General features: G+C 45.5%; 1 protein-coding gene across 2 annotated transcripts in view; it reads left to right on the forward strand.

The window, feature by feature from the left end:
* Nucleotides 1-23,865, forward strand: part of RTN1 (reticulon 1) — a 123,624-nt gene that overhangs the window by 91,306 nt on the left and 8,453 nt on the right. The window contains exon 1 of one of the 2 annotated variants that reach the window (XM_021554534.4): nucleotides 15,313-15,492. The exons of the other annotated variant lie outside the window; for it this stretch is intronic. Coding sequence (XP_021410209.1) covers nucleotides 15,432-15,492 — 61 coding nt within the window. The 5' untranslated portion in view covers nucleotides 15,313-15,431. Of the gene's footprint in view, nucleotides 1-15,312; nucleotides 15,493-23,865 lie in introns of those variants that run through there. 2 annotated transcript variants of the gene reach the window in all.

The following is a 23,865-nucleotide window of genomic DNA, read 5'->3' on the forward strand; positions in this document are numbered from 1 at the left end:
CAGGCATAGACCCATATCTATCTGTATATATAACCCCCTACCTACAACCTTTAAAAAATCAGGATTAACTGTAGGAGGTTGAATCTTTCTAGAAAGGTGAGATTGCAGCACACTTTCAGCTGTCACTCCCACAGGATCTCTTTTTTGCTGACCAAAGTGAAGAAACTGTAAAATGCTGAGGCATCCCCTAGGCAGCCTTTTAGCATATTTCGACCCAAAATAGGAAGAGAGGGGATGTAAATATTTACTGGAACTGTGTGTCAGAGAACACCCAGAGATCTGCATTTGGATAATCTGCATTGCAAGGGAAGTCAAGGGAATAGCAGATGACTTTGAAAGGCTGCAGTGCTGGATTTTTCTTAACATGCACAAATTGCTCCCTGATTTCTCAGGAAAAAGAAAAGCTCTGGGCTGATTATTGTTTTTAGATCTTATTTTAGATGTAGTGCCTGGAGACCCAGTCAAGATCAGGCTCTTTTGTTAGCCAAGATAAGAGCAAGCAGTAAGGTCCTTTCCTTGGAGAGCTTGCAGGGTGAATTTCACTGTGAGGAGGATTATTAAATGCAGGAATTGCCACATTTTTTGTGTTGTCTCAGGGTCAGCTCTGCTTTGCCTGCTGCCTGCTCCTTTTTTCAGTCCCCTCACAATGGTGTTACCCCTTGGGTGAAGTGCTGGGTGGAAAGGTGAGGCAGAGGAGAGAAAAATGAGGGGTCTGCTCTGTTTTCTTCTCAAACCTTTTCGCTCTGAGATGCAGCTGAAAGGTGAGAATTGGCAAACTCATGTGCCAGTGAGTCACTACACGCCTGGCAATGCCAGTCAGCCCCGTGTATGCCAAGAGCATCTGTCCCATCTCAGAGAGGAAGGATGGGAAACGTGCCTAACATTTGTTCTACAGCCATACAGACGTCTGCCCACTGATGCTGAACAGAGACATGTGTCCCTCCTCCTTTTCAGGAGCTGTTCTGGCCCCTTGCCTGCAGGTAACATAAACACAGGACATTATTGCCAATCCCCACACCCCAGGTCTCTGACCAGTCTGATTCAAAGCTGCTCCCATTCCCATTTTATTTGAACTCAGCTTTAAATACAGCTCACAGAGAAGGATGCAGTGGTTTGGTGGGAGATGAAGCAGAGCCAGGCCCTGGGATCACAAGATTCCCCTTGCCACATACTATAAATGATGCTTCTGCTGGGCATTAGAGGAAGAGAACTACCCAAGGGCTTGAGGACCAAGTGCTCTGCTTTAATTATTCATCATTAGCAGCAGCTATTATTATTTAAGAGCCTGATATATTTACTGCTGGCCATTTTCTTTCCTTGGTTGCTGCCATGCAGTGTCCTGCTCTTCTTGCTCTTGGGCCAAAAGCAGAGCTCTTCTCCATTCAGCCCTTTGCCACATCCCACACATCCACACCTCCTGGACCTTGTAGTTACTCATGCCAAGCTAGGCAGTGCTTTGCTGCTGGTGTTAATCCCAAGTTTGTGCTGGGATTGCCATCAATTTTCCCCTGAGTCTGACTCAGATGCTTCATACAATACGTTCACAGGAGCAGCTCCCACCAGCAGTGCCAGCACGCCTTACTATCATCCCCATTCCTCCCTGAGAGGCACAGGCCTTGTTTACTCCTCTTTTAATAACACAGATGGTTTTAATAGTTCTCTGCCTTCGCCCCCACTTCTTTCTCCTTGCCTGTAGTCTGTTTAATGCTTCCTTCTAAGTGATGGCTTTGTCACTTAATCTCATTAAAACTTCTCTCCCTTGAACTCCGTGCACTGCTTATCAGACCGTAAGCCTAATCTCCCATTTGTAATTAATTTGTTCTGTGCCTCCTACAATTTGGCATCATTAGATAATGGCATCACCTCAAGGTCACTGATACACAGCACGAGGTAAACACCCATGGCTCCAGCACAGGCTGCCCTGCTGGCCTCCTCCTTCCTCCTCCTCCCTTTGACCCACGGCTGCATTTTATTGACATGTTTCTCCCTTTCCCTCAGCCACTTTCTGATGATGCTTCCTGTCCAGCCTGTGCTGCTGTGTGACTGCAGATCAATATCTCTGGCTGGCTACAAGCAAATGCTTTTCTGATACCCTCCCAGTGCAGGCTCATCCACACCAGTTTTCTGCTCACATTTCACTTCCTTCCTACTTGGTCCAATAATTTATTTGCAGCATTCTTCCTTCCCTTACATGTTTTCAAAACTTCAGAGCTTTTTCATAGAATCATAGAATAATTAGGTTTGGAAGGGATCTTAAAGATCTCCCCATTCCAACCCCCTGCCATGGCCAGGGACACCTTCCACTAGACCAGGCTGCTCTAATCCCCATTCAGTTGGACCTGAACACTCCCAGGTGTGTCCTGGTGGGCTTGGAGCTGGGAATAGGATACAGGAGCCTTTCACCTTCAGGCCTTTGGGCCCAGTGGATACTCAGTGGCTCACTTATCAATAGCATAGGTAGAAACAACCCATAAATCACTATTATAGTTTGATCAAGGCATAATAATGCACAAACCATTATTATGATTTGACATGCATATTTTGAAAAAAAGGAAAAATCCCAGATTATCACAGTGCATGGCACCAGTCAGTACTACCAGGTGATTTCTACTGTGAGATGAAGAATATTAAGCACTATGCAGAGATGAAAACCAATCCAGGGCACCCTCCCTTTAAGCCATGTGTTCACAGGCTTCTAAAGGAGGGATACCTTCTGTAGTACTCCCATCTGCTCGCTGGGATTTGCTGGTATTGAGCTCTCTGGGACCTTTGCAAGCTCTGGAAATAGGGTCAGTCCTGGTACAAAGCTCAAACTCTTCATTTTTCCCAGTAGATTTCTTTTTATCTCATATTTCCCTGTTTGGATGTAGTTTCTAAGAAACTCAAATGGATTTGGCCCATTCTTTCAAATTTTGCTGTTCTCTGCCTGAAAACAATCTACTAAACTTAAGTCCTAGATGCACACAGAGCTGTCATTAGATCATAGGTATTGTTATTTAATACAGTATTGACCACAGTATTCAGAAATTCAACATTCAGGCAGCTACAGAGAACCATTCCAAATCCATTGCACACAGAGCTGGGGGCATGAAATCTCCCAAACACTAAAAAACACAAGATTTTTAACACACTGGACTCTGCAACTCTGTTTTCTAATTGGCAGTTTTTGTAAATATATCTAATTTTTCTTGCCTGATAGTCAAGAAAGAAAAGAAACCCAGACGTACTGGTGAGAGATTCTGCAGCATTTTTGGGACAAGGCAGGCTGCTGTAAAAAAGATATATGTTTTTCTGAGGGGGAGGCAGTGCAGGAAGGACATTTTGCATTTGATCCTGTAATGGCTGCACACAGATCAGCCCTGGTGCCTTGGCCACCAGGTAGATCCAGTTTAATCCCACAAGAGCAGCTACAGTAAAGTCTCCCAGTGGCACATTTTGGCCAAGAGGCAGCTCTTACCTGGGGTTAAAGGGTAATTACTCCCAGTGAAATGTGCCTGGCCCAGCAGCAAGATCTCTTTGCAGCTGGCTGGAAAACTGCTTGGAGCTGAGTGTTTTCTGTGGATGTGGTGATGCCTCAAGATGCTCATTTAAAGCCAGGAAAACTTCATGGTTATTGTCAGAAACAGCTTTGTGCTCACAGGACATGTTGATAAGACAAGTGACTGTCTGACAGGTTGACTTCAGGAGGCTCACTCCTGAGATCAAAGTCAGGTTTTATCAGCAGTTAAACCTTTCCTTTTCCTAAACGATCCATATTTCCCAAACCATCCTTCATTTGGTCTCTCTCACTCCTCCAAACCATGCTGAAAACGTGTTTTATTCCATTTATGTAACTGCCTTTGTGTGCTGCACTGCCATTCTCTGTACTCACACAATCACTACACCAGTGTGACCAACAAAAGAGCAAAAATCATTTTATTTGGTGTTTCCTCTGAGAATGAGCCCAAGTTTGGCTTCGTTCAGCTGTGATGCTCTTGAACCCCATTCCCTGAAGAGAATGTTGCAGCGCTAAATACCAGCTATCTACTAGCAAAAGGGATGTTAAAAAATTCAGGTGTTTTTTATTTTTAATGATCCATTTGTCTTTTCAGGCTCGTGAGCAGGCAGTGAGATTGCTGTGATTTGCAGCCACAGGCTGCCTGTTTCCTCCTCTGCTTCCATGGAAACACATGTTGGATGAGGCAGAACCAGGCACAGACTTGAAGTACATGATTTCCAAACTATTTGTTTTTCCTTGCAAGGAGTCCTTTACCTCCTGTTGTTACAAAACTCGGTGTGAAGGGGAAATCTCTCTAGGGAGAGTCAGCTTTTGGAGGTGTCTGACTGGTGCTGATGCACAGGTTTGAAAGAATAATCCCTGAGCATGTGAAGATGCTGCTCAGAGGTGAAATGCATGAGACAGAGCAGGGACAGTGTGTTTTGGAGCTGGTGTCACTCTGGCTGTGGCATTTGGGATCAGTAAGAGTTCTGCTTTTATGTCAACTCTTGCTTTACTTTCATCTCCTCCCTGGAGAGGTGAAGATTGTACCTTCTTCTGCACTTCAGGACCCCAAAGATACCAAATTAGCAAATGTAATAGTTCCACGTGTTCTCTGGGCAGCCCCTCTCCTCCCTGGTACAAACCTCTCTCCCTCAGAGTGAAAACCAGATTATTTGCAGTTTGCTGGTAAAATGAGGGAGAGCTGGGAAAAGGGCAGCAGCTCACACAGAGCTGTGTGTCACAGCTCAGTACAGCTCTCTGGTGTGTGAGGAGTTCATTCAGAAAGAAATGGTAGGAGAAAATGGCCCTAAAGTGACAGGCACCAGCTCTTCCTAGTCCTCACATGCAGCAGTATCCTGGGCTCTCACCCTGCTGGGACACAGCTTGCTCTGCCACCCAGTGCCAAGCTGGAATCCCACTGCCATGGGAGCCAGACCCTACTTTGGGGGGCAGAACCTGCTGTGGTGGCTGAGTTTGCAGGATCTGAGCCTCACCCTTGGCAAATGCACACCTGGTGTCTTCTAGTCGATTCCTATTTGTCAGTAAGAGGGGAAAAAACTCTTTTAGATGTGGTGACTGTAATGAGGCACTGAGGGAAATGAGTTGCTGAGTGCTGCATTTGCAGGATGTCTTTCCTGCACAGAAAAGAAATGTATTTTATCTTCCATCACCTGCAAAGTATTCATATTTTGAAGGCTGCTCGTGTCTGTGGCAGCCTAAGCACAAAGCAGGGCAGAAACCTTTTTTACAGAACAAACCCCGGGCTATGCCCTTTCAGCTGCAGGAGAGGATGGAAGCCTCATCACAAAGCCCTGTCTCAGGCATCAAGAAGTAAAAGTAAATGTCAGTCCATGCTGTCTGATGATTCCACAAAATTCACACTAATCAGAGCTCTTCATTAATTATTTAGCTTCAGGGAAATGTGCCAAAGGGTTCTGACACTTGGGAAGTACAAAGTAATTGCCACGTTTACTTCCCAGCTAATGGGGAGGCCAAAATAAATTGCAGCAGGTTGAGTGGCCCTGTGTGTGTGAGCAGGGGCAGGACCTTCCTGCCCTTGCATGTGATTCCATCCACAGCCCAGGACCCACAGAGCTCCCCAATGTCTCAGAGGGCTCAGGGCTGTCCCCGGGTGTCAGCGTGGGCTGGACATGTCACCACCAGAGCCATCCCCATCCTCCCCTCCGTGCAGCCTGTCTGCCTGCATCATGTCTCCACGTGCCTTCTGCCCACTCCAGGGCTGCTCTGGCTCCTCCAGCCAGCAAGGGGGCTGCTGGTGGGTTTGTTGTGAGTTACCAGAGCAGGACTGGAGCCTCTGTTGGGAGCAGGGCAGAGCCACATCCTGCAGGAGGGCTCTGCTCCCTCCTGGCTGCTGAACGCGTGGTGCCAAACCAGCAGCTCCCCCTGCTCCACAATAAGTAGGTCTCCACTGCAGGTTTGCAACCTGAGAAAAACAAACAAATGCAGAGCAGTGTGGCTATATTTATCTGAAATTTAGAAGCTGTGGTTCACAGGGAACTTTGATCAGTTTAAATGTCAAGCAGTCTGGGAAAAGAATGAGGTGGGGAGGAACACAGCTAAAAAGAAAAGTGTTTTGGAAAAGGTAAGAGTTGCTGCTGCTTCCAAAACAAAGTCCTTCTCCTCTGGCCCCTGTATTTATCATCCTAATCTTGAGGTCTGGTGCCTCTCAGCATCAGGCTGAGGGTACTCAGAGGCTGAGGTTTCCAAAGCCCATCCCCACAAGTGCTGAGAACCAGCTGGACTCAGGGTCCTGCCCAGAGTTCAGCAGGAGCTGATCACATCTACTGTGAAAGAGGAGGTTCATCCAAAACAAAATATGACAATTGAGCTTGGGGGTTGGTTTTTTTTTTGGTTTTTTTTGGGTTTTTTTTGGGTTTTTTTGTTTTTTTTTGGTTTGCGAAACAAAATAAGATTGTGGCTTTCCTGAATTTATAATAGTTTGAAATTAATGTCATGCCATTGTGGTTTATCTCTGATTCATCTGCAAGACATTAATTTTAAGTACCTGTCATTTTAAATTCAAGAACCTCACATGGGATACAAGGAATACTGTGCTTTGGATCCTTGGATGGATTTATTAAGAATGAACTAACTGATATAACATAATGAGGTATTTGGTGGTACCTGGCTCAGTCAGGGAGTTTCACCAGAGCCCCATATACTTAAACGTTTGTGAGGAGAGAAACACTTAAGGAAAGCAGTTCTGAAATCCCAGCAGACCTTTGGTGAATCTTGCCCAGACCTATTTAAGTGTTCTCTTTGGAAAGCCCCCATTTCTGCAAAAGCCAAACCTGTTGCAAGGGAATTCACCATTAATGCAGAGTATGTAGTATGCTTCCTTCCACCTCACACTGCTCGTGTGCAGTGCTCTGGGATACAGCTATATTGGGATCTCTGCAAATCAGCAGCTACCCTGAAATTCCTGATGCTTCCACCATATCCACATGCTGTGGTTAAATGTGCTTCCAATAAGGAAAACACCTTCCCTTGTTTAGTTTTGTCCAGTGGACTTTCAAGCTACTTATTAATTGTAAAATAGAGAAAAATAATTCTGTTTTTCATGTATATATTCAAATCCACCTTATACCTCCTGTTTTGTTCACACTCATCCCAGGATAGAGAGCTATCAGTCCTCCTGCAGAAGCAATCAGGAAAATGGGGTTTGTGGTGTTTAACAATATCGTCAGGGAAATCTGAATTCTTCAGGCTTTTTTGTTTGGTTTCATAATGTGAAATAGTCTTGCTGGATCTATCTTTAATCCTTTAGCCTTGAGAATGGGAAATTAAATTGTCTTTTCTCAGATACATGGTGTCAGCATCCAATCAGGATCTTTTCATTGTACAGAGAGGGAGCGAGGTTATATGATAGCCAAGTGCTCAGAGATAGGATCTGTTCTTTGGAGAGAAACCCATTTCCACAAATTCAGTGGGTTCAACAGGGTTCTTCATTTTTTTTTTTCTTCTCTCTTTCCTCCTTTTGCATCTGTTTGCATAAGATAACTAGTTTTAGGGATGACTGATCTTAAGTTCTTAATGAGCTGGCTTCAGGGTGTGGATTTTCATGGCATATTCTGGATGCTGGAAGCTTGCTTGACCTTGCTTATAGTATTTTCTATAAGAAATGTACATGTGATCTGTTCCCTCTGCCCCATGTGAGGGGCTGTGCTGGGGCAGGGCCAGCCCCCCACTACTCAAACCATTTCTGCTTTTCTGTGTTGTTTCACTTCCAACAGATGCCCTAAAATGCCACACAAAACCATTTTCCCTGTTTGTTTCCCAACAAACACAACTCTGACCACTTTTCAGCCAACACTTCTGGCACATCATTTCCTGATCTAATTCTTCTAATTGCCCTAGAGGCCCATAATAACATTTAAATTCAGAGTACTGCTTCGTCCTCCAAAGCATTTCTCCAGCCAGTGCCCACACAGACTCTCAGCAGAACTCTGCTCAGTTCTCCCCTTCTCACAGCCTTGCACTGGCACTTCTGCCTTTCACATCACTACTTTATGTCCTTCATTGCTCCTTTTGGCTTCTTTTCCCCCACTTTGTGCCACGCAGCACCGTGGCACTGCTGTGATAAGCAGCCACACTGCCTCCTCCATTGCTTTTGCAAGCACTGTAGGCTGTGTTTGCTCAGGACAGGAGCAGCTACTTCTTCCCCTCCCCCTGTCCAACCTGTCCCAAATTTCCCTGCAACCTCAGCCAGGATTTCCCCATGTTAACAGCCAGCTTCCCAGGCTGGGTATGACTGGAGCTGTCCCTTTGCAGAGAGCATCCTGGTACCCAGGTGTGTCCCATCTGTGGAGCAGGCTGTTGAATCCAGCAGTGTGGCAGTGATTTGCTTCTGTTTTCCAGGGAAAGCTGGGGTTGCCATGACAATTGTGTGCTGCCCGAGCCGGTGCATGGCTGCAGTATCCACACACCTCCACCACAAACGCTCTGCCCTCCCTGCAGGGCGGGCTGGGGGATGGAAAGATGCCCTTGGTGAGATGCTTGAAGCAGCTCTCCAGCATAGTGAGAAGCTCAGGCCCTTCTGGGGAGTACCCTTCCCCAAGGAATATCACTTTTTGGGCACATCTGAAGCTGGGGAAAGGGGCTTGACTACATTAAGTTATTCTGCACCTTCTCCCCTGGCCTGAGTGCCAGGTACTGGAGCAGAGGAGCCAGCAGAAATGCTGCAAGTCACAGCTCATTCTCGAGCACCCCTGGCTGCTTATGAGCATCCCAAACTCAATTAAGGGCTTGTGGCACTGCTGCGAATGTAGCCTCAGTCTCCTGAGCCTCTGCCTGCAGGCTGTTGGTTTAATTTGCAGTCACATTTGCAAAATTTTGCTTGGGCAGAGCACCCCAGCCTCTGAATCAGCACCTGGAGCTTCACAACTTGGGTGTGATCCCAGCAGAGCCAGAGCAAAGGGTGGCCCTGCAAGCTGGAAACAAAGCTTTGGCATTTTTTGGGAACAGCTTTCCTGGGGGCACACCAGGCTGCCTGGGCTTAGGATTTGGATGTGCAGAGGAGCAAAGGGCAGGACAGAACCTCTCCCTGGTGGCTTGTGGCACTGCCCTGTGGCACAGCTTCACTTCCCCAGCTCGGGCACTGAACACCAGACCTTGCTTCAAGAATTTGCTGAACGTGCATCATCATCATCATCATCCCTTCAGGGCATGCTTGGATGAAGAGAAGAGTCCTCTGTGTCCCTTACACAACACCAGGCAGGGTTTCACCATTTCCAGGAGCAGTGCAATCCAAATTCATCTTTACAACCTGGCCTCATCTCCCCTGGTCCAAGAATGGCAGGCAGTAACACCAGCCTTGCAAGCTGTGCAGCAGAAAGGAGCGAGGCTCCTTCGTTGGAGCACAGATGTTGTGCTGGGTGCTGCAGAAACAAAACTCCAAAAGCAGAGGATGCCCCAAATTTAAACAGACCAAGCAGACCCAGAGACCTCAGAGAGATGACTCCCAAGGTCACGTAGGAAGCCTGTGGCAGACATGGGGACTGAACAGAGATCTCCTGAGACTCAGCCACGCTCTGGTCTCAGGACTGGCTTCTCTTTTGTCTTTCAGTACATTAAGAAGATCAGTTGATGAAATGGAATTAATAATGCCAGCTGCAGCACCAGCAATGCTGTAGTAGAGAAAAATTTCACAGCACAGGCTTAGAAACAGAAGGCTTGAAAATGGAAATAAGCTGCAAGCACTTCCCTTTGTAATGGGGGACTGCAGGAGGTCAGAGAGAGTTTTAGGGTCTCTAGCTTTACTGATCAAATCTTAAAGGAAGAATGAAGATGTAGCAACTACCTCCCCATGAGGAGAGAAACTCATGATTTTAAGGATCCCAGCAACTGAAAAAAGTAGTCCCACTGGAAAGAATCAAAAGACTTTTCTAGGTCAATGGCAGGAACAGAGCCTTTATTTCTATGAACCTCGCAGTTCAAAAACAACATTAAAGAACCAAGAGAAATTATCCACCTCTGACGAACCAGGAGTAAATCAAAACTCATTGTTATGTGTTAGTTGTGCTGCTGCCTGCAGTAATCAGGGAGTTCAAATGGCCACAGGAGACCTGGCCATCTCTGGGATGGCTGCTGAAGAAGGTCTGTGCCTGTTCACTGAGGCACATCAGTGGCTCAAAACCCAAAATTGTTTAACAACAACATCAAATCTAAGGAGATCCCCCCAGAGGGCTCAAAAGAAAGGCCACCTTGTTCCCAGGGAACGAAGCAAGCATGAAGCTGGTCTCACCTGTGTCTTTCACCAACTCATTTGGCTTATGGCACTGGCTTGCTGCTGAAAATCTTATGATAATAGGATCTTGTAATGCAGTTATATATATTTATTATACAGTTATATAGGGTTATTTTATAGTTATATGTAGTTACATAATCCTCTTATACAGTTGGGACTCTTGAACTTGGAGAAGGGGAGACCTCAGAGCACCTTCCAGTGCCTAAAGAGGGCTGACAAGAGAGCTGGAGAGAGATTTTGGACAAGGGCATGGAGTGATGGGAGAAAGGGGAATGGCTTTATCTGACAGAAGGCAGGTTTTGATAAGATATTAAGAATAAATTCTTCCCTGGCACAGGCTGCCCAGGAAAGCTGTGGCTGCTCCATCCCTGAAGTGTTCAAGGCCAGGTTGGATGGGGCTCTGAACAACCTGCTGGGATAGTGGAAGGTGTCCCTGCCATGGCAGGGTTGGGAACTGGACCATCTTTAAGGTCCCTTCCAATTTACACTTCTATGATTAGATATATCTACATATATCTATATCTAAAAATACACATCTATATTCTCAGCCTTTGAGCAAAGATGGGTATGAAGAGCAGTTTTGATGAGCAGAAAGTGAAACAGAGGCAGCAAAGCAGAATCTTAGCATGCCTCAAAATCACACTTCTTGTCCTTGTGAACAGTCCAAATATTTTGACTGGTGATTAAAAAAATGCTATAAAACCAGACACTTTAAGACTTAAAAAGAAATTGCAGAGAGGCTGGAACATTACGTGACATGACAGGACAAGGGGCTTCTTTTGTTGTGATTGTTCAGCTTCAGACTTTAATTCTGCCAGTTTAAGACCATATTGTCTTTTTTTACCAGCTTATTGATTCCTTTTGTGGTCTGAAGACCTGAGAAAAAAGGTAATTCATCACTGCATTACATCTTCTAAGAGAGTGGCAAAGACCTGGGGCAAAGGACAGCAAGGACAGAGCTGTCTCTGTGCTTCCTGTACTGTGAGAAGTGATGGACCTGAAATATCCATCAGCATCTCCCAGCTCATGGCCTTGCCATTTGCGCTGCCTCTGAGCAGCTCTGCAGACCAGACAATGTGCAAGAATGAGCACAAGACAGTGAAAAGGATGAGAGCAGAGCCAGGATTTGGCCCATCCTTCTGCTATTGACAGCCTCCTCACAAAAATGTAATTGCTGGCTGCCCTTACTTAGAGTGCTCAGTCAAAAATTCCCCGTTGCTCTTCAGAGCCTCGAGACATATTAATGCAACTTTTAAAATAGCATCCTCTCTATTTTTGTTGCTAATGCTGAGAACAAATTAGCTTAGAAAAATAACCCAATGATCTCCCTTAATGCTATTGTTCTCCTAAAGTGCTAAGTGTCAGGATCTTTCAGCACCACGTCGCAGATCTGGCACTGCCCTCAATGTGTCCCACGGAGTCTTGACGTGGAATGATGCAGGAAAACACAGTCAGTCCAAAGTGCCTTCAAAGTCACTGCACTCCAAAGTGGTTTCAGCTCTGAGTGTGGATTTTTAATCATTAAATCATCTTTGAAACCAGCTGACTTCCACCCCTGCCCTCCAGCAGGGTTGTTATGGGACAGCCCATGAGTTTAGCTCCTGTGGTAGAACAGTGGGTGCTTCTGAGCTCTTATGGACTGTTAATGGTCCATTCAAGTATATTTACCTAAAAAATCCTTAAATGTTGCTAACTCTGACCTCATCAGAGCTCATCAGTGGTGCACAGGTGGGTTGGGTCACCGTGGAAGCACCTTTGGAGGGAAACAAGGTAGGGCCAGTCCTGCTGCAGGATTTCCTGTCTCCCTGGAAGGAGCACAACCCTGGTGGCCACACACACCATGGCAGGGTGTCCCTGTCCTCTGCAGAGCTACACTTTGCACCTCATTTGGCCACCCAGACCTGGGTGCCCCACGCCTGGAATTGTTAAAGGCCAGGTTGGATGGGGCTTTGAGAAACCTTGTCTAGTGTATGGCATCCCTGCCCACGGGCAAAGGGTTTGGAACTAGATGAGCTTTAAGGTTCCTTCCAGCCCAAATCACTCAATGATTCTGTGATTCTGTGACCTCTGTTGGAGTTGGAGGGATGGGAAGAAATGAGGCAGACAGCAATACCCTACAGATGTTCACCTGGCCAGTGGCTTCCTGCAGTGATCCTATGGGTAACTTTATTTTACTGAGTGCTTACACCACACATCCTGCAGACACACATCATTATCTCCAGCAGAGCCACGTAACAGCCAAGTGTTGATGAGCCCTCTTGGCTTGTGACCTCACTAACACATCTAAAGACCTTTAACAATTTCAGTAACATCCCAATGGACAGTGCTCTGAAGCGAAGCAAATTCCACTTACTACTTTTCATCCTGCTCCTATTCATGATCACAGGAAAGCTCTCCTCCAACACTCTACTGCAGCTGATGCCAAGATCTCTGTGCAAGTCTCACCCTTTTAAGATCCAGGCAGTGCAATGTTTATATGTGCCTTGCAGCCTGCTCCTGGTTTAGTTCTGTGGCAAAGAAGCAGTTCTTAACCTCAGGACTGATGGTCAAGTGCTTAGTCCCAATTCTGTCTCACTACTTACTAAATGCAAAACTCAAAATTTCATTGTGGAAATGCTTTTTTTTTATCAATGTCCATTTCAGTGCTGGATCCACCCAGTGCTGATGGGATTTTTGTGCAATTTCTGTAGTCACACACAGAGTTGCTTCTGGCCCCCACCTGCCTCAGGTCCTGGGACAAGTGAGTGCACACTGGAAACTTTTCTTAGCCTGTGTGCATTTTTATGTGTCTTCATCTTCATGTTCCAGTTCAGTTTTGTTTCTGACACAAATGCAGTGTTCTTGTTACTGCTGGTGAAGCGATGGGCTCTGGTGCCTGTGGATTAAAATAGTCCTGGAAGTAGTGTGGGAGAGTCCAATGACATGGGCCAGGTCTGAAGAGACACTTTTCCAAAGGGGAGTAAGAATTTAAACAGGAAACTTGATGGTGTGGTACATTTTGGTAGCCTGGAAGAGGGAATGGAGACATCAAGTCTGAGGTGAGAAAAATTTCTACAAACAATGAAGGCAAGGAGAAATCATTAGCAGAATGTTAAATGTACGTGGACCACTCTTCTGCCCAAAGGGAATTTGTCCTTCATACTTGACTGAGAAATTTGGGTTACAGTGAGATCAAACAGATCTTTTTCCTTTTCTCTGCTGTGTTGCTGGTGATACACCCCAGTAGCCACAAATTTTACCTATGCATTATGTTTGGGGTGTCTGTGGCTATTCCAGGGACAAAGATGCAGAAGTTTTATGTGAATTATGTCTCTGTTTTATACACATTGCTTGTAAGTACTTCATATGATGTCTTGCTGCTGGGAACCTCATTGTAGAGTTGCAAAGAGTTGGCAGGGCAAAATGTATCAATAGGAAAATTTTCTACTATTGTTAATGGTCTAAACCAATTGTTCCATGCTTAGAAATCATCCCTTGCCAACCTCTTTCTTCTTTTTTTTTCTTTTTTTTTAACAAAGCCAAGAAGAAGACAAAATACAGATTTGTAACGTTATAGATGGTTGAATCTTACTGTATGCAATGACAGCTGAAGCCAGTTCTGCCCCAGTTATTTAAGGATTTCCCTGTTAGGGGAACGAAGATGCTGGGTTCAAGCTTAAGCAAGTGTTTTTGGGGATCTCAAGGATGGTTTTTAAACATGAACAATAGCTGTTTGCCTCTGTAATTCCAGCAGAGTTTCCTAGGTGTGGTGAATTTCCTTAAATTTTGGATTTCTTCTATAAGATGAGTTACTTGAGGGAAGGATAAGTGATCTATTACTGTCAGTTGGAGGAGATATGTATTAACTCAGGTATTAAAAACCTTTTATTTTTGGAGCCAAAAGAGCAGAGGGGTTCAAACTCTATTCCCCACACTGATGAGTATCTGACCCACTGTGTCTGTGCTGGTGTCTGTTTCCACATAAAAAAGCAAAATTCAGTAAAATGCAGCTAAAGTGAAATTATTTCATGAACTGTGATGATCTAAATCCAGCCTTAGGACTGAGAGGTGCTCCGCTGGGGTCATTCTGCCCAAAATGACAGGACAGAGTCTGATATACTGGTCACTCTTCTGTGAAATGGGTGACTTTTAAGGGAGTTTCTTAATATTCCTAGGCACTCCAAAATCTGAAAATGTAAACAGGTTGGGTGGCAAAGGATTTTCTTTCACAGTGTTTGTCATGGATGACCATTGCATGGTTATGATGTCTCTGCAAGGCTATTCATAGAAGTTTATTGCTGGGGAAACTGAGGCAGAGGCTGTGTCCTGCTAGGGAAGGAGTGGTGGTGCCCACTACTGTTAAACTGAATATTAAAATTCAGCTATTAGTGTGCTTTTCACAAATTGTCCTGTATTCCTGCACTCTTACACCTCAAATCCCGATTTATGCAGCATTTTGGGCAACGAGAGGAGACAGCACAGCCAAACCTGGTGCACCTGGGAGTCCTCAGCATCCTGGTGTGGCAGGGCTTGGCATGGGGAGCCACACGGGTCACCCCATGCCCGCAGGGTTTTCCAAAAAAATAGCAAAATAGGGGCTGCTCTGCGGGGCTTGGATCCTGACCTTGTTTATTTTCCTGCCTGCTCCCCGACCCCACCCAGCTGGGCAGAGGAGATGGAGGCAGGGAAATCTGGAGGGGTTGTGTGAAATTTGGCCTTCACAAAAAGAAAAAAAAAGGAAAAAAAAAAAAAAAAGGAAGAAAAAACCAAAGAAAATACCAGATTCCATCACTGTCAAGAAATTTCTGGAACACGAACAGTCACAACCGTACTGCCACATAGGAAACACTGCTCAGCCCCCCCGCCACGCTTTACCCGCACCCAATTTGTTTTTATTTCTTTGCCGTCAGGTTGCCTTTTAACCATTTCCATGGCTTAGGAGGCTTTTGATTTGAAAAGGGACCGCATCCCCTTTTCAAAGGAGCCTGCTCCCTAGGGCAAGCACATCACACTGCTGATTTGCTGCAGTGGAGACCGCAGCGCGTACAATATGCCCTCCCCCTCCGCCTGTGCTGCTTACAGCATCAGTCCGGAGCCGGGCGGGGAGACGGCAGCGGTACCCACCGAGCACCCATGCTCGGGAATGCCTGACTGCTAACGCAGCGCCTCCGACCGCGAGCACCGGCAAGCCCCCAGCTCTCCGAGATGCAAGCCAGTGCCGATTCCACCAAGATGGACTGTCTTTGGAGCAACTGGAAATGTCAGGGTATTCTATCTGTTCTGGTGTTGCATGCTAGGACTGCATGGCAGAGGAGGCAAAGGCAGGATCCATCCATTTTTGCATTGTTCACCTGTGGGCCTTTGCATGCTGTTTCCTCTCCCTCCCCGCGAAGCTTTTTTTCTTTTTTTTTTTTTTTCCTTTGGGGGTGGATTTTAAGAAAGAAAGAAAGATTAAAATCCCCTATTTCTGTTCTCGGAATGCGTTTCTCCCATCCTCAGGTGTCTCGCCCTGAAAGCATCCAGGATACAGGTCCTCCCTTCTTCCCACCTTGCAGCTCATTCCCGAAGCATCCGCCCTTGCCGTGAGCGGCGTCATTCCTCATCCTCGGGATATCGCTGCCATCATTTCCCACCTTTCGGGCTTTAGGGCAGCCGGGTGCCGGTGCATCGGTGCCCGCTGGGGCTGGTGGCGTTTGGGCTCCCGGGTGCCTCCTGCCCACGGACACACCCAGAGCCGGGCTCAGCCCTGTGCCACACAAAGAAAACGCAGCTCCGGCAAGAGGGGCGGCAGAGCCGGGGCACCGCGGGGTGGCCCCCCGCTTCCTACTTTGCTCTGGGATTATTAAAAAAAAAAAAAAACAAACAACAACAAATTAATCCTTTAATTACGCTCCCGAGCACTCTTTTCGGGGGGTGAAACATTGCGGTGATGTTGTGTCGCTGCCGCGTAGGCGAAGGGAACAATAGCATCTCCCTTTTGGGTTGGTTCGCAGCGTGTTTGGAGCGGGTCGGGGCTGGGTGGGGCTGGCCACCTTCCCGAGTGCCTTGGCCAGCTTTTTCAGCCATTTTTAGTCGGCTTTACACTTCCCAGCCGGCGTCCAGCCTTTGTTTTGATAAAAGATAGTCTCTGTGACGCTGCTCGGTGGGGCAGATTAGAGGGAGAAAAGCTAGCGGCCGATCCTGCCGGGCGGGCTGGGGCTGCTTCGGGCAGGCTTTGTTCGGATGTATTTTTATAATTTTAAGGTGCATGTTTACGCCGAACAGTCAGTGCATGGTGCTCCCAGCAGGGTGCCTGGGAGAGAGATTACTCCATGGCATCATCTCATTAAAGGGTCCAGGATGCTTGCAGGCATAGTTTCATCAAGCTCGATGCAACAGAAGCTGAAAAACCTTCCTAAAGTGTTTTTTCTTTGGGAGGGGTGAGGGTGGAGAGACCTTTTAGACGCCTGTCTCTAGGGAGCTTGGTATTTTTGCAACCTCAATTCAGCATCTAATTGTATTTAGGGACTGAGGGTTTTTTAAGGAAGATGAGTAGCTGGAAAGTAAACATGCACCTGTTAAATGCCAGGCTCCAGCAGCTCCGCTTTTCCACACCGAAATGAAGGGCAAGGGTTCTCCATGTGTTTGTGGGATTCGTTAAGCTCAAATGAGAGAGTCACAACCAAACTTTAGGGTCTTTTCATCTGAGCTTTGCAGATGAACTTCCTCATAGGGTGGGGTTTGGGTATAGGTTTTTCTTCAAAAATGCTCAGTGTTTTGCTGATTCTTATAAAAACATTGACTTGCTGAGTCAGATTGCCGAACCACCTGTTTTTAGAACCAAATTGAGTATTTTTCTTCTTATCAGAAAAAAAAAATCATAAATTAAAAAAGGGGAATAACAAAGGGCATGCTGCTCTTGTTTAGATAATAATTAATAATAATAGTGGGGTTTCTCTTCTTCAGTGCTTTCCTTTTTGAAAGTGGGGTAGATTTGATGAAAATGGAATGACCCAATATGTCCCATGCTGATTTGAAAAAAAAATCCCAGGTCTGAAAAATCAACGCAGTTAAAATAAATCACTTGCCTCACTTCCACATTTGCATTTTTTTTCTTTTCCTTGGGTGGTGCTTTATGATTCCAAAATGATCCTGCAGAAAACATGAAATAGCCATAGAATATTATTTCTGTCATCAAAATTCTTTGATCAGTCTCAGATAAAATAGAGGAAATTTAAAATTCAGGGGAATGAGGACTAAAGACGATTCATTGATTCCTTTAATATCTATTATTCATGTTGCCTCTGTCTCAACCTGGAATATCAGTTTTGTGCAAATCTGAAGTTGTATAATTTTGCAGCTTGATTGTCAATGGAATTATGGTTCCTCCCTGAAAAGTCTGGAATGTGTCTGTGAGTGTAACAGATGCAGAGAGAAACCTCAGTAAATACAGAGCATATTTTTATGGAAATTATGGAGAACAATGAGGTTAACACGAGTTTTGATTACTCAACAACCAAGCCTGCAACTAGCTGTATCATTGAATTGATCCTGGTGTAAAATTGGGTGGAGATTGTGAGAAGCTGCAAAGATTCTTGGTGAGGCTTTGACTTTGCCCCACTCAGTCGAGGTACTGCTCTTTCCCTTGCAGTGAATCAGCTGCTGCTGCTGCACACATTTAGAAATACTGCTTTTTACCTGCCTATGCTGCAGGTAGAGCAGGATTAGAGCAAAGGTGGATCATGATCCAGCCCTTGGGTGAGCAGGACAGTAATTCAGCCCTGCTGGGCATCTGCTTCATTCAAAATATTAACATGGGTGGCTTTGGGGAATTGCAGCGACTTCCACGCCCAAGTCATCTCTGCGCTGGAAGGTGATGCATTTGAAGCAGGCTGGGATGGAGCCATGCATAATGCATGAGTGTGAGGAGAAATGGCCCTGCCTGGGTGGGCTGGTGGCTGTGGGCCTTGGAGGAGCAGCCCACAGCCTGTGCCAGCTGTGTGTGTGACACGAGAGTGTGACAGTGCTCAGCTTCCCCCCGGGAGCCTCCAGCTGCAGGTGAAGGGAGGCCCCTGTGCCTTCCCCAGGGCTCAGCTCAGCAGGACACAGGTGGCTTTGGGGAATTGCAGGTCACACCCTGCTGGAGACGTTCTCTGGATTAGGAAGGACATAAAACCATAGAACATCCTGAGCTGGGAGGGACTCACAAGGTTTGTCAAAGTCCAACTTCTGGTCCTGCACGGGACACCCCAACAATCCCACCCCGTGCCTGAGAGCATTGCCCAAACACTCTTTGAACTCTGTAAGATTTGGTGCTGTGACCACTGCCCTGGGGAGCTTTTCAGTGCCCAAACACCCTCTGGGGTGAGAACCTTTTCCTGATATCCAACCTAAACCTCCCCTGACACAGCTCCAGCCTTTCCCTCAGGTCCTGTTGCTGGACACCACAGAGAAGAGATCAGGAGATCAGTGCCCAGGTTTGCACCCCAGCTTGGAGGAGCTGTTTGGTGTCAGTACACTGGTCCTCATGAATATTCCCTTTTCCACTCTTTCTTCTACATGCCAGCTCTTGGCTGGTCATAAGTGTCAGGCTTGCTCCTGCAGCTTCAACCTTCTGCAAGACTTATTAAAAGAGAAAAATTTAAAGATCCAGAGACACAGGCCTGTGAAGTGTTCATAGAAATGATCCTAAATATCACCCACATTATAATTATAACTTAATGTGGGAAAGGACTGCAGACTTCATCAAATCCATCTAGTTGACATAACTCTGCTGGGACTGCAGTTATTGATCATTGTTCCTTGGCAGCTGTTTCAGAGAGCCAGCTTCCTTACTTGATTGATACATCCCTTGGTTTCCAAAGGGTGATGGGGAGCTGCAGCAACTGCTCATGGTGATGTTCCTCACTTTAAGATTGATAAAGAATTTAGATGACAATAATACAATTGCATGCAGTTAATCTGTAATCTTATTGACAGTTGTGAAGTCTGCCTAATTACAGCTTTATAATGAGAATAAAACTTCAGCCAGTTGGTACTTTCAGAGCTTTACTGAAAATACTGTGGGCTGATCTCTCTGGGATCCACTTGATAAAGATCTGCCCCAGTATTTGGTTCTTAACATTGGGTTTTGGTAGGGCTAAAACCCTGGTACCAACTCAACACCTGCTGTAACCATTTTGGCTCACATTTTCATAAAACTACACCAACTTGTGGGAGTTTATTTCCAAATTTCACAGATGATTTCTTGTGAAGTTTGAAGGAAATTTGTCAAGATTGTTTACCACTTTCAGATTTGTTGCTTTTTCTTTTTTTTTTTTTTTTTTTTTTTTATCACTGATGCAGTAATTGTGTCAATTCTTCCAGCACGTTCCTGTTGATGGTAAAAGAAATCAGTGAGAAAGTGTGCTCTGCACACCTGCTGTGCCAGCACAGAATCACAGAATGGTTTGGGATGGAAGGAACCTTAAAGACCACCCAGCTCCAACCTCCCTTCCATGGTCAGGGACAATTTCCACCAGACCACATTGCTCAGAGCTATCTCTTTTAAGCACTGATGGACAATATTCTTTCATTGCCAGAACAAGGTGAAAATTCCCCCCCAGTAAGAGTGTATTGAGGTGTTCCTGAGGATTAATTTAAACCCCATCAAGGGGGTAATGAGGGGGCAATAGCTGAAGGAAGTATTGGAGGGCTGCTTTTGTTTTCATCAGGTCCCTGGGAAGTGAGTTCTGGTGAGGCTTTTATGATATCAGAAGGGGTACCTTTCTCCCCATCATATTTAATTATAAATAACGTAGGTCTGAGCTACTTATTTTGAAAATGTGCAGATTTTTGAATATTTGGGTAGAATCTAAGAGAAAGCACAGGTCTATTCCTTTGGTCCAGGAGCATCTCAGGAAAATCTTCACATTTCCACAGCATTCTGTGCACTCAGAACCTGCATTCAGAACCTCTGCTTGGTCTCCTTGGTTTCTGCCCAATTAAGGTGAGAGCCATAGCATCCTCCACAGAAACTCCCCAAGGCAGGCAGTGATACAGTTTGATGAGCAGGAGTTGTGTGTTTGTCTTGGTGCTGTGCTTAATCCTGGTTTTAAAGCATCTCTCACATGAAAATGAAAATAACAACAGCAGAAGCGCTAATAGCAGCAACACTCACATAATAATTAATAATTAATGACAATAAATGCTACAGTAGACTCGTGTGTGGAGTGGTTGTAGGGTTGATTTCTTACTGACAATCCTCTTTTGCTCCCAGTCCTCTCCTGTCTACCCAAGCCTACTCTGGTACCTCACAGAAGGCAATCCATCAATACTTTTTTTGCTCACATCTTGATCTTGCAGATGTTGTAGGAAATAACATGGAAGGCATTAAGGTTTTCCTTTTCCCTGATCTTATTCTTGTTCCAGGTCTATTCTCATCAGACTCTGGGAACTAGGAAGGTCTGAACTTTCAAGTTAAACCTTGAAACGGGTGGATGATAAAGTTTTAAAGCTGAACTGAGCACAGGAAGTCCATGGTCAGAGTGTGTAGAAGAGGTAGAGGCATGGAGAGATTCCTCTAGGCTGGAGATGAAGGATCAGGAGATAAGCCTCATGAAAGAGCACAGATAGCCTCTCTTGGCTCTGTTGTTCATCACAGCAGTCTCCTGAAGGCAGCAGGCTGCTCATTAAACTGTCTATCCATCTGTATTACATTAAAATCAAATCTGTTGTGGGGAGGGGAGCAATGTCCACATTGGATCCTTCATTGCAGGGGAGAGGGAAAGGCTGGATATTCAGCCTGTGGTTAAATCTGCAAACTGGGCTTGCTTTGAGTGCAAGCACTATTTATTTCTACTCAAAACCTACAGCATTGTCTCGTTTGTTGTCAAATACTTTTGTGACAGCACTATAAACAAGGTTGCTCTTCTTAATTGTGTTTCTTGGTTTTTTCACAGCCAGAAGGTCTGATAAATGGCGTATGAAGTAATTTATATTTATGGAGTTGAACTATTACTCAGTGTGCACAAGTAACTGCTGTGTGCAAAGAGGTTTTTCTCACTTCTCTTAAAAACTATTACTAGATAGGGAGTGAAGCAGTACAACCCATTGATTTTACCTCCTAAGCAGGTCTGGTGGTACCTCCATGGTGGAAAGGGCAGCTTGATCACTTCCAAAGGTGTTAGTAGTGTACTACAGAGCCTACATTTTATATAATCATTAAGGCCCATGGGCTTCATTTGAAGGCTGGGTACCAGGGGTTTGCTCACACTTGTTTAAAAACTTCCATGGAAATGCTGCTTTTTGCATGATCATTTTTCACAGAGTTGTTGCAGTAGAGGAAAAACTTGTGAAGTTAGAAGGAGAGAACAGAGATTTTCAGTGGAGAAGCTGTGGAAGATTTGAATTGTCCAGTCTCTGCTTGGTTGGTCATTAATTTTCATTCTAAAATGCTTTCTTTGAGACATGGAATGAAAATATTCCCATTTTTCCTACAAAACTATTTTTGGAAAACATAAGCATGCAGGAGGACATTTTGGCTACAAGTTGGTTTGGATCCTCTGTTCTCCCTCTGGGATCTCTGCTCAGGAGGTTGGGCCTGCAGTTGCCCCACACCATGAGGCTTCTGAGGACCACAAACCACCCCCCCCAAAAAAAAAAAAAAAAAAAAAAAAAACCAAAAAAAAAAACCTCATGCTTCCAGATCCTAACAAGAATGGATTCAGGAGCATTTTTAGTCATTCTACCTCTGCAGTGCCCTTTCAATCCTCCACATCTGTCTTCTGGCTCTTTTGATACCAAGAGGAGCAGAAAAAATATTTTCTGCTGCAAGCCATGTAAGAGCTGTGAGAGCTTTTGGGCACTAGGGAACCATTCCTTGCAGGCACAAGCACTGCCTGCTGCTGCTGTTTCTTCTATTTGTGAGGTTAATTGCAGCTTGCCCCACAAACATGGGTATTTACCAGCTGTTGATATTAATAGTGGTTTCTTGTACCTTTGCTGATCTGTGACTTGGCCCTCGGTGCAGGATCCCATTAGTTTAGTCAGATGAGATTCTGCCAGAAAGTATGGCTTGAAAGCAGTGTTTTGGCGCCCTTGAAAAATCTTGCAACTAGGAGACCACCTGAGGAACATTTTGCAAGTTCTGCTGTGAGTTAAAACAGCTCATCAGACACGCCTCTCCAGAAAAACTCTTCAAAGGCAGTGGCAGTGACCTGCAGCGCTGCTGTCTTAAAGATGGCTGATAAGTCTTCCTTAATAAATGCAAATAGTTTTGAGTCTGAGGCAGTTCTGGCAAAACTCAGAGTCCTTTTATACCTTCACAAATGACTCAGACTTCTGGTGAGTTGTACTGTTAAGAGTGCAAAGTGAGTGATGTTGCTTCCCTCCTTGCAGGAGGCTAAAGGGCGATCATGGAAAGCTACAGCAGAACAGCTTCTGCATGTTAATGGGCATGGGCAGGATTTGACAGCAGCGATCTTCAAAACAGAAGGAGCCCGGCCCTCAAGTGAAGCCAAGGCTGATTTCAATGCCCAAACCCCCTTTTGCAAATCCTCGCTGGTTTGAAGTTGGCGTTTTGGCTCTCGGAAGTGGATCTTGCTTAGCCAAACAGACTGAGCCCCTGTCCAATTGCATGCACATCACACATCAGCAGCCTCACGTGGCACCAGCCTCCAGCCTCATGAATATTCAGCGTGCATTGCTCAGAATTGTGCCATTGTGGTGGGGTCTGGGCACTGTGCACACACACACCCACTGCCAGTAAAACACGCGATGCTTGCAGGACCCTGCCCCACACTGGGACTTTTTATTCTTTCCCTTCTGATTGACCAAAGCACTCAATTATTACGTGGTTAATTGGTGCTGTAAGGTGTCTTCTGTCCTTTAATTTATCTGGGGGATGCTGTACCCACCTTAGAGCTGGGCTGGAAGCTGTCTCAGCCTGGCCCAGCGTGGGGCTGGCACGTGTGGCTCTGCAGAGGAGTGTGTGTGTGAAAGCTGCAATTCCAGCTCCACGCCTGGCCCTGTCATCCTCATTCCACTGCATCCCCGTGTGCTGGGGAGGCTGCTCTGAGCCTGGCTGGTTGTTTCTTCAGTATGCCAAGGAAGGGGTACAGGCAGGAACAGGCAAATGCCTTTCAGCAGAGGCTCAGGTGCTGGTTATATTTAGTGACTTGTAAGACACTAAACTCATGGGGTCAAAGAGTGTTTGGGAGGAATTGTTTGGTATCTTAATTAGTTTTACATGAATATTGGGTAAGATAAAACTCAAAGCAGACATGTAAGTGTGGTGGACTGCAGGGGTTTGTGAAGGAATTTTGAATGAGTTAGAGACAGGACTCTGAATTGCTTTTGATATGTGATTTATTTTTCTTCTACATAGGCAGGAAGGGTGAGCTCGGTTCACATCTTCACTGCATGGCTCAGAAGGTCACAAGACCCTTAGTTACAAGATCTTTGAAGGGTTTATTAACCAATAAAACACTATCAACAAGGATATTTATGGTTTTGACCCAATCTTTAATATTTCATCCTATGGACTCATGCACAGTGTAAGCTTTCTTAGCCAATCATGTTATGACACACAAACCTACAGTATTGTACTTTAAAACTCTGATTTTTCCTCTGCTTGTCTTAGTGTGTCTCTGCATTAAGCTATAAATCCACATTTTCCATT

Source organism: Lonchura striata, chromosome 5 (assembly GCF_050655825.1).
Source record: "Lonchura striata isolate lonStrDom1 chromosome 5, ASM5065582v1, whole genome shotgun sequence".
Taxonomy (NCBI): domain Eukaryota; kingdom Metazoa; phylum Chordata; class Aves; order Passeriformes; family Estrildidae; genus Lonchura; species Lonchura striata.